This window comes from Staurois parvus, unplaced genomic scaffold, assembly GCF_062004578.1.
Source record: "Staurois parvus isolate SC_StPar_1 unplaced genomic scaffold, SC_StPar_1.0 ptg001565l, whole genome shotgun sequence".
NCBI classification, from domain to species: Eukaryota; Metazoa; Chordata; class Amphibia; order Anura; family Ranidae; genus Staurois; species Staurois parvus.
The window spans coordinates 119530-131046 of NW_028319361.1; the positions used below are offsets into that span (position 1 = coordinate 119530).

Sequence of the window (11517 nt, forward strand, 5' to 3'; positions counted from 1 at the left end):
AAATAGAATGAATGTGTAATTAGTGTAGGTACCATGTAAGCATACATCGGTGTTATAGCTTTAGAATGGTATATGTTTGAATAGTGAAATTGCTTTTGAGAACTGTGGTGGAAAGAAGTGGACATGTGGTCCAATTAGATCTGTGCTTCTGTGGCTCATTATATACGGTTTTCCTACGCTATGAGTTAGTATTTCTGAAATCAGCAATTACAGTAGATAAGCAAACATGTGACCAGCTACAGAAAAAGCCAGCAGTCCTAAGATTTAGACTTACCTTCCCCTAGGACATGAGACTTGTATGAGGCAGCACTTGATGAGGCTCCACAATGGACATCATGCACTCTGTTATATCACATGTATGACTGTTTTCCTGGTTAGATTCTCTGGAGGCATTTATGCTTTCCATGGCAGGTGGACATATTTTAAAATGTCCATAGCAGAACACCTCTCAGAGGCATTGAGGGCCAACAAGTCCCAGAACATCTGCCTGGCTTCAATGGAGAATTGTTGCCACTTTCCTGGTGCCAAGGTTAGATCTTTCTTCATTTGCCACCAAGCAAACTCCCGATACATGGGGTCATGACCCCCTGCTTCTTCCCAAGGAAATGAGCCGGTCATAGCTGTGTACAACAGGACTCCAAACGCCCACACGTCAATGCTCGGGTGCAGCAGCAATTGATCCCCTTCTTTTAAGCTGCACAATTCCGGAGCAGTATATGGGATGGACCAGGCCATACATGGTGCTTGAGTGCCCCGGAGCCTCGTCAGTCCAAAATCTGCTAATTTGACTTCCTTACATTCAATGTCCATGAGCAAAATGTTGTCCAGTTTAATGTCCCGATGGACCATTCCTCTGCTGTGCATAAAGTCTAAGGCACTTGCTACCTGTGGAACAAAACCATTTATAACATCTTCATTTAAACCAACCTGTAGGGGAAAAAGAGAGAAAATTAGTCACTAGACACAAATATAGCACAATGTTACCCAACATATTGAACCCACCTTACCTCGTGTACAGGGAAACAAACATACATTAGCTGAATACACAAGGAGTATGATTAACCCCTTGCCTACCAGGCACTTATACCCCCTTCCTTACCAGGCCAATTTTCAGCTTTCAGCGCTGCCGCACTTTGATTGACAATTGCGCGGTCATGCAACATTGTACCCATATGAAATTTTGATCATTTTTTTCTCACAAATAGAGCTTTCTTTTGGTGGTATTTAATCGCCACTGGGCGCTTTACTTTTTGCGCTATAAATTAAAAAATGTGCAAAAAATTTGAAAAAAAAAAAAAAGTTTATTTGTTTCTTTTATAAAATTTTTCAAACAGGTATTTTTTCTCCTTCACTGATTTGCGTTGATGAGGCGGCACTTATGGGCACTGATAGGCGGCACTGATGGGCACTGATAGGCAGCACTAAAGGGCACTGATAGGCAGTACTAATGAGGTGGCACGGATAGGCGGCACTGATAGACAGCACTAATTAGGGGTCACGGATAGGCGGCACTGATATGCAGCACTGATAGGCGGCACTGATAGGTGGCACTGATGATGGGTACTGATAGACGGCACTGACTGGCATCACTTCTGGGCACTGACTGGCGGCACTGACTGGCACAACCCCTGGGCACTGACTGGTGGCACTGACTGGCAGCACTGCTGGGCTGCACTGGTGGGTGGCACTGGTGGGCAGCACTGGTGGGTGGGCACAGGTGGGTGGCACTGGTGGGCACAGGTGGGTGGCACTGGTGGGCACAGGTGGGTGGGCACAGGTGGGTGGCACTGCTGGGCACATGTAGGTGGCACTTCTGGGCACAGGTAGGTGGCACTGCAGAGTGGCACAGGTGGGTGCACTGCTGGGCACAGGTGGGGGCACTGCTGGGCACAGGTGGGGGCACTGCTGGGAACGGGTGGGCGGGGCTAGTGGGCGCACTGCTGGGCGGAACTTGCGGGTGTCACTGCTGGGCACCGATCATCAGGGCACTGATCATCAGTGCCCTGATGATCGGTGCCGATCCCCGCTCTGACAACTGCCGGTTCTCGGCAGTACTTTCCTCACGATCTGACAGCGTGAGGAAAGTGCAGCCGAGAACCGTCACTTGCATTTCCCTGTGATCAGCGTGTCATTGGACACCGCTGATCATGTGGTAAAAGGCCGGTGGGATCGGCCTTTCACCACATCACGTGATCAGCTGTGTCCGTAGGACACAGCGATCACGGAGATCGCCGGGTGCACGCCCCCTGGGGCGCGCAGGAGAGCGCGTTCTGGGAGGACGTCATATGACGTCCACTCAGAACTGGCCGGCCGCGGTGAAGCCGTCATTCGGCTATGCGCGGTCGGCAAGAGGTTAAAGGAAACCTGTCAGCATCCAAAATGGTGCCATTAATGGTGCAAGATCCATCTTAACCCATCTTACTCCATTTTAAACCTTGCTTCATAACTTGAGTGATACACAGACCTAAAACAACAAGCGTATGCCAACTATACATCCTACCAACTCACTGCCCTGGGAAAGGAACCTTTAAAACTCAGAAATGCTTTAAAGCAACTAAAACTAGAAATCGTGACTTTATAAATATCAGTAAAGTTTTGATACAAACTTACATTTGACTTTACTATTGAATGAAGGTTTCCAGCTGGTGCCACCTTCTGGACGAAGACATAGTCGTTGCTGGTTTGGAAAGCGATTTCATGGGTTGTGATGATATTTGGATGGCCACTGAGACTAAGAGACATTCCGTATTCCACTAGGAAGTTATCTTTTGGAGTTGTCTCTTTACTCATCAGTTTCATAGCCACCAACTCATCTGTTGAAAAGAGAGACAAAAAAAGACAATAAGTATCATAAAAACAACATTAGAGAAATGATGAAGCTTGCTAAAAACCTACTAAAGTTAGTTAAAAGTTTCTGTAAATCTAAAAGCACTGACTTATTAAGATCCATAATCATCACTCAAAAACTGGAAGCAAGGGGGGCTTGGAAAACGTAGAAACTTAAAAAATGCTGCTCAAAGCTTTGGAAATGTTCTGCAGCCGAAGCATTCTGTTGATTCTTAGATCTTGGATGTCACACTCATATCTCAGATTAGAAGTAAAGATCCTTTAGACATCTGAGCTGTAAATAGAACTAAATCTGCAGAGGGCACCCAGAGCATTAACTAGAATATGTAAATATCAGACTTGTATATTATGGCAGACTTGCTCATTATAGTCTCCCCTCCTCTGGTGATGCAATATCTACAGTATGATCCCCCTTGTTGCACCATGCAACCGAAGAACCTTTACCTGCTAGTTACTCTTTTCCTTAGTTTATTTCCACTCATTCAGAAGCACAACTGATTCTGTAAATCATTCTCTTTGCATGAATTAGGCTACAAATTTACCTGAACCCCGATGTTTGGCCAAGAGAACCTTTCCATACGATCCTGTCCCGAGCTCTTTGATGGGGTGGAAGTGGTCTGTGACTTCCATCATCGTCAGGTTTTCTGAGGTTTCGGCGATGAGCTCAAGAAGTTTCCTTGCAGTGTTCTTGGTTACTTCTACAATGCTAGAAGCCATTCTGGAATCACAATATCAAAACATACAAATGAGTTTCATTTGGCACTAATCATTAGTAAGCGGCATTAATCATCTCTCTGGATATCACCCAGTTACTGTTATTAATTGTCAGCTTCATTAGAGGTGGGGGGAGGGGTAGTATTGTAACTAAAGACAGTTATTTTACATTTTAAAGCTGATATATGCTTACAATTCTTATTAAATACATGTTGGGCTTATGTTGATGAGCTTTTATTCACAGCAAGTGGATATTGTTTTCCTATATAAGTCTATGGTAATGCAAAACCCACTTGAAGCCGATCAAATTCACCTGTCAATATACAGTATTATAAATTATTTTAGAAGGGTCTCAAATGGACATCAAACTGATTCTATGGACACGAACCCTTACTCTGATACATACAAGTTATATGTAAGAAGTCCAATTATTTTATAGATTCCAAAGAGAGAAAGGAGTGATGTAGAATGGCACTGGGCAAAGGACCGAGAGTGCCATCATTCCAAACCAACAAATGTCTACAACAAGGTAACAACCGGGGACTTCCTAGGATGGCAGCCAGGGATATCAATTCAAAACATAGGGATACAAATTCCAAATGTATTAGTCACATCATACAAAAGTTTTTGTATTGAACATCATGTGTGAATCTTTTAAACTTTTGCATGATATGACTAACATTTATGAAAATATCTTTTATAGCTGGGTGTTGACTTTCTGTCCTTAGGTGCCATCCTAGGAAGTCCCTGGTTTTACTTTGCTGTAATACAGTAAAATGATTTACTAAAGATATGTGACTTCCTGAGACTTCAAGCACAAATCCAACCAAAGAATTTGGACAAAAACCGAAAAGGGTTAGAACATCTTTTAACTTTTTATTGCCATTTCTGACGTCCGATCTTCCCTCACTTCATGTGTGTGGTCAGCAAAACCTCTATAAGAGGGCACAAGTGGGGGAAGAATGAAAACCTTTATTAGGTTTTGTACATTTTTTTTGTCCCATGATATTTTTATTAAAGATTAATAACAGGTACATAAACAGAAAGACGATTTGGTGGCTATTTCCAAAGGTGACCAAAATCAATTCACAACAGGAAATATTCCAGAGTCAGGTATAACTGGACAATGAAAAACCGCATTCTAGCATGATATAGTAACAGGAAAATACAAGGGGTCCCTCATCATGGACCTATACTGGTCTTGCTATGCATACACCATAGATGAGTGTTTCTCAACCTTTTCTTAGTCAACGTGCCCTTTAAAATTCCACACAATCTTGAGGCACCCCATGCTAAAATGTAAAGAACTAAACAAATAGTTTTACGTAACGCAGCAACATCCACACAAGTAGGACCCCCAACATTAGAAGTGGTTTGTTCTTTCATAGCTATTGCACCTTTGCACATTGCTACCGACATGTCCCAACATTCTCCCTCACTCAGCTAAAGTGACCCCAGTGCTGATGGAGAGGGGCAAACAAAGATTCAGGTGACTGATGTCCTCCTTTTCAACCAATTACATCATCCGTTGTTAGGAATGTCAGCGGCTGGACCCCACAGAACCCAAGGTTGTAATGCTGCACAATACAAATTTGTGGTTTGTGTAACAAAAAGGCAGGACTGATCCTCTTACTGTCTTGTTTACAGTTTTTGGGGCAATACTACCAAGGCATTGCTGAAGAACCCAGAAGGCACCCCAGGGTACCTGGACACCCTGGTTGCAAAAGAATGCCATAGAATACTTTAGCCAGACTAGCAAGGGATGAAGATAAACAGAAAAATGTTTTTATATATATATACACACACACACACAGTATATTTAAATGTTAAGTACAAAGTACAACAAATGATCTGAGCATGTCATAGGACAAGATAGTTGGAGCACTCAGACTCATATCTTTGTCAGGTGTTTATTGCCATGTGTGTCCCAGTATTGGGTCACTAGTGGATCTTCCCAATAAGGACCCAGGTGGTAATAAAAACCTGACAGAAGTTATAACTCATTCATAAATCAAGCAAATAAATTGGATTGGCTGGAGTTGGCCTCTAGCTATTTGTGTGACAATAAATAACAGGTAAGTGTGAAAAATAGAGAACATTAAACAGTTTTACTATCTAACTTTCTGCTAAGTACATCTTCTAATAGTAGAAAAACCCTAGAAAAGGATAAAACTGAGGATTATAAAACTATGAAGTTCTATATGACTTACTTTGGAAAATGAAGGTATAGATGGTCTGCAAGTCGGTCTTAACGGAGGAAATCTATGTGGTCTTCTGAAAAGCAATTCTGGCGGGAAGCAGTCAATGGAGGAAATAAATCACTTTTGCTACAAGCAAAATGAGAGTCACTGAAAGTAAGAACTGGAGCTCTGGTATATATGTGGGGAGAAAAAAGAATTTGTTAAAGGAGATTCTGATTGGCCAACACAGAGGAGCTCATTAACATATGATTGGTGAGTTTGTAATGGGCTCCTGAAGGGTGGAGCAGGTAGGTCCATATGAATGGGGATTGTTTATGCTGTGCCAGTGTGATGAGGGCGGGAAATTACTCTGAAACTAATTTTAAATGATTTAATTAACCAAGGAAACAGTTTGTAGATGCTAAGCTTTATAGAGATAATGTATAAAATGTCTTAATTTTCTTTTAATAATATATTTGTATTAAATCGTTCAACATAAATTTACAAAAATGCAAAATATCACATTGACCCAATTTAGCCATGGAAAGTTTATGTATAAAATGTGTCTAAATAAATGAAATATAAACATGCATTCATATATAAATCATAAATATAAAACCAACATAGAACTCCACCCACCTGAGACTATAAAGTGGGCAATATATATGAACTGACAAAGGCTGGAATGCTGAGCTGTGATTGGACCCTGAAAGGAAAGTTATTCTTTAAAGGTTTTAACAAAGATGTTCCATCACTAAAAGCTTCAAAAATCTTCTGCAGATTCTTACGATATATACTAATCTTTTACAAGCAGAGGATTTACATATAAAGTTTGAGGCCAAAATACATTTTTCTGCTATGGGGCTTCATCACTAGTCATTTTTAGTAATGTGGAACTGCTCAGACTCAGCACTGCGCTCATACACATATATGTTCATTGGGGGGATGAAGGAACTTTCCCTGAGATGGTGAAATGTATGTCTTTATTGTCATGTTTGGTTTGTATTTGTTGTATTTTGTCTCCACAATCTACTTTACTTTAAATGTTCACTTTGAGGTCACCAAACAAAAAATAGAGAGTACTCCATTGTGACAAGTCCAGATCACATTGGGGGTCAAATTATTTTAACTGAAAAGGTTAATAAACCCCCTGATGTTGGTAAAATCCAGATTTTCTTCTCTAAGGGTAATGAAGTGTTTTTGGGGTGCCATAGTAAAGGTAAGGAGGTGGCCTCACCAGTGTGCCCCATACTTCCAGTACTTTATTGAGCAAGGCATAGGGAATCATAGACCAAATGTGGAGGAAATGCAGGAAATAAGCAGCTACTCTGCATTAGGTTGGATAGTAGAACATGCTTGATAATTACCTTCTATATTACTAGATTGCTGGATTGCCATATTCAGGAAAAGGATATTGGAAGAACCAACTGAAGGCGGTCAATTTAATAGGGATAATAGTAAACTGAAGAGGAAATATTATTTTGTTTGTTTGATTTTATTTATTTTTTGTTTATTTTATTATTAAGGTAAAAAAATCATGAATTGAAAGATTTTTATTTTTTTAAAACTTGTTTTAGTTTATTGTGATTTGTTTTATTGAAATGCATTGTATTTGTATGAAATTAAAGCTAAATGTTGCAGGGAGGATGTTTGGTAATGGTCACATTTTAGCATCCTCATTTTTAGAAAAGGGGAACTTTGTAGAAAATGAATAAAGTGAATACAGATGTTGCAGATAAATTATAGCTTTATTTTTTTCTCTGTGCATTGTAAAAACTTTCTAGTGTATAAAGCTGTGTGTGGTCAGTGGACCAGAGTATGGAGTATTTTAGGGTTCTTTTGTTATACACTACAAAACATTGTTGTTGGGGGAAATGGTAGCCATTGTCATTGTCAATTGTTTCTGCTGAGTGTCTGGGTGTTCACCTCTACTATTGTTTGTTTACTGTAATTACCAAATCCCATCACCATTGCCTTCAGTTCCTCCTCTGTGTATTGTCTGTTGGGTGTAGGCTGAAACCATTCAGGGTAGATCTTATTGTTCTGGTAAATTTCTGTGCTCCAACACCTTGGGTGTACGGAATATTGTAGTCTGACTAATTGCTTAAAAAAATAAATAAGCTCAACTTGTTAGTGGAACTCTGAAAAGTTTTAAGGTAATTACTTGGAAACTGTGGGCACCATCTGCTGGAAATGGCTGCCATGTTTAGTATGGAAAGCTTTGTAACTAAAGCCCGCCATAGAAGGTTCAAATCTTGGACGGTTCAGCAAGGACCTGCCAATATTTAACCTATGTATAGGTGTGGTGAATGTACCAAAGTTGATTGATCGATCAAATTGGGTACAGCTAATAGACTCCCTTCACCACCTATCTCCACCAGGGGAACAGAATAGCTCAATGGGAGGGATTCCCCCATCAACACTGACTGTGTTGATGGGAGACTAAAGTGATTTTGCTTCCTGCACCCCGTGACTATAAGACAATGAACTCTCTGAGATCTATTATCTCTAGTGGTATAATTTAGTAAAGTATATTGATTGGGTAACTTAATTTGTGACCACTTGTCAGAAGACTCAACTGAGGGTTTCAGTGCAACATAGTGGGTATTAGAAGACCTCCAAAACAAACAGGGAGGATACACCACAGAATTGTTTTTCAATATTTAGATCTCCCATAAATATATTGGAAGAACCATTAAACACAGTTAATTTAATGGGGAAGATTTCAGTAATGGGAATTTTTGGGTTTAATCTTTTTTCTCACTATGATATTTTTATTTTATAAGGCAAAAAGCTGGACCTTTTTTTTTAATAAAAGCCTTAACAGTTTTTTCATTTAAATTTTGTGTCACCTAAATGCATTGGGTTTGATTTATTAAAACTGGAGAGTGAAAAATCTGGTGCAACTTTGCATGGTAGCCAATCAGCTTCTAACTTCAGCTCGTTCAATTAAACCTTGACAAAAAACCTGGAAGCTGATTGGTTTCTATGCAGGGATGCACCAGATTTTGCACTCTCCAGTTTTACTAAATCAACCCCATTTTATTTTGCAGGAAAGTGAAACTAGGAGAAACTTATGGAGATGATTTTAATGTTTTAAGCATTCTCATTGCTGGGAAAGTGGAAATGAATTCATTACTTCCAATTATTTTAAATAGATGAGTTTTGGTCTTTCTGTGCAAGGCTAAAACACGTTCTAGGGTATGGAGCTGTGTATGTGTGGTCAGTTTAGCAGATACGTATTTGTTGGATTGTGTTTTTAATATCTGTTACATCTAGAATACATTATTATAAGTTGAGGTTGACTTTTGAGGTGTACTGCCCCCTAACATTGGCTGTTGAATTGCTTGTGGTAGTTATTAGCATAACACTGCCAATGTTTACTGTTCCTATTGTCCTCCTGGGGGGTCCACCTGTACTATTGTTCATTCCATGCTTACTGTACATACAGGATCCCATCACCATTGTTCATCATGTCCCCTCTGTCTATTGACTATCAGGTGTTGGCTATTCAAAGTAGACACCATTGTTATTCTAAATTTTGTGTCTCCATCCTGTGTATGGAATATTCCAGTCTTAGAACATTGTGGGATACATTTTTTATTTGTTTTATTTCAGAAAGCCAGGAAAGCGTATCCAAAAATACTTTACCAAGTCAGCTTTACCAAATTAAAATAATTATGAAAGGATGTTCAAGAAACAAGTGCCACATGATCAGATCGGCATTTCAGACTTATGTATTATTGGACTACCGAGAACTGATTTTTTTTTTCTTTTGTGATTATGAACTTCGTACATCCAGAGCAAAAATGATGGACTACAGACATTAAGATCCAGATCTATGGAAGAGAGATCACAGAGCTGTACTGGAGTCTACCTCCATTCTGCCTTCCAATGGGGTCCAATCTGCCTCCATTCTGCCTGGCTATGTGGTCTAGTCCCCCTCCCTGCCAAAGGGGTCCAATGTGAGAATAGATATCATTTTGTGATTAAAGAGTCTTCAGAATACAAAGGCAAAACTTGAAATCTTAAAGGAGATTGCATATAAACCATTATTACATGTGTGGTCTGGTTTTACTGGCTACAAGGGGGTGACTGTTACAATATGAGTTTATGTGAAATCTCCATTGGTAGATATCAATAGTTCTTGTACTGAGAAATATATATTAGCTAGAGTTTGATCAATGTGGTTGTGTAATATGTCTTATACTGTATGTCCGGGTTCTGAAGATAGAAGGGAATTGTTTGATTTAAATGTAAGCTGCCAAGGGGCGATATTCTATTAATTACAGGTGATACTGTATGACATAACAATAGACCGGGTTGCAGGAAGGTAGTCATATTGGCTCATTATAAGGAGAATCTGATTCCATCTTATCATATTTGTTGTAATTCACCTCTTCTCATTATTGTTCTACCTGTCTGAACAGACTGAATACAATCAATACACTTGCTGTGTAGCTTCCCCCTCATGTCAGCTGTTGTTCATCAAGGAGGCCTACTGCATGGAGATGGTCACTAAAAAACAGCTGAAATCTGAAATGTAGTGAAAAGTATAAAACAAATAATTTAACAATTTAGGTAAAATGTAACAATACAATAGAGATTGTGATATTTAATAAAATATGCTTTAGTTTTTCTTCATTCTATGACAATGACTATGTAGTTGCAGAATAAAGAGAGAAATGTTACCCCCAGGACAGAACTGATCATCTCAATGGTGATGGGCTTGTGAATTGATATGTTAAAGAGGAGGTAGAACACCTGGCTGAGGTGTGACTGCCGATACTGCTTGCATCACAATGGACATTTTTATGGGAGCCACCCTCCATTGTTGGGACTAGGGGTGTCCCACTGTGGACCTCTGGGAATGCCAAATTTGCAGGATTATCTCAGCATAGGAAGGGACACAACTGCTTACATTAGCAACTGCTACAAGAGTTGCCATAAACACCAACAACCCAACTATTATCAGATCAAATGTGCTGTGCTAGCCCTGTAACATCTCAATGAATCCAGGGATGCACATAATCAATTCATGAAAATGACAAATACATTTGTATTAAACCATATAAATGATACTTAAATAATTAATTGCATATCCTTGTGATGGTGGAGAAACACGAATACCAGCTGCGATTTTTGGCTGGATTCCTGGAAGTGGATCATTTGCACTAAGTCACTTCTTTTGCACTGAGCAGTTATATTTTATTGATCACAAGGATATGTAATGGTTTAACTAAAAGTATGATTTATAGGAATTGATGAGAATTTGTCACTTTCACAAATTGATTATATTTTTCACTGCTGATGAGTGAATCTTGATGGAAAATGATGGGTGAATCCTCTTTGAATTTAAATGCAATGGACAAATCTTAATTTAGTTGAAATCTAGTATGTTGTATGTAGATGACGGTTAAATATTGTTTACCTTTCTCAAATAAGATTCATCCATCTGCTGCATTTTTCCAAGAGAATGAATCCCCTGTTAGTGGCATAAAATACAGATGAATGAATGTCCAGCAAACCTTTGCAGTAAATCCTTTATAAATAGCTACAGATTTGGTTTTGTTATAATGCAATATTTCTAAACATGTTAAAGAGAAGTTTAAATGAAGCAAAAAAAATTGACATCAAACTTAATTCAGTCTTTTTTTGTTTACAAAAGTTTTTATTAAAAGATGGGACTACAAAAACTGCACATCATACATGAGATAGAATGAACAGCAAGAAAAATGTACATAAATAATTTACAATGAAATAAAGATAATCACAA

At 39.2% G+C, this 11517-nt stretch overlaps 1 protein-coding gene across 1 annotated transcript; it reads right to left on the reverse strand.

The window, feature by feature from the left end:
* Positions 1 to 393: 393 nt before the first annotated feature.
* Positions 394 to 11205, reverse strand: LOC149435280 (serine/threonine-protein kinase SBK1-like). The gene is made up of 4 exons (XM_089662830.1): positions 11173 to 11205; positions 3390 to 3510; positions 2611 to 2813; positions 394 to 927 (listed from the first exon to the last, which is right to left on the reverse strand). Exons 1-4 carry the CDS (start codon positions 11203 to 11205, stop codon positions 394 to 396), a joined length of 891 nt encoding a protein of 296 aa, XP_089518956.1.
* Between the last annotated feature and the right edge of the window lie 312 nt (positions 11206 to 11517).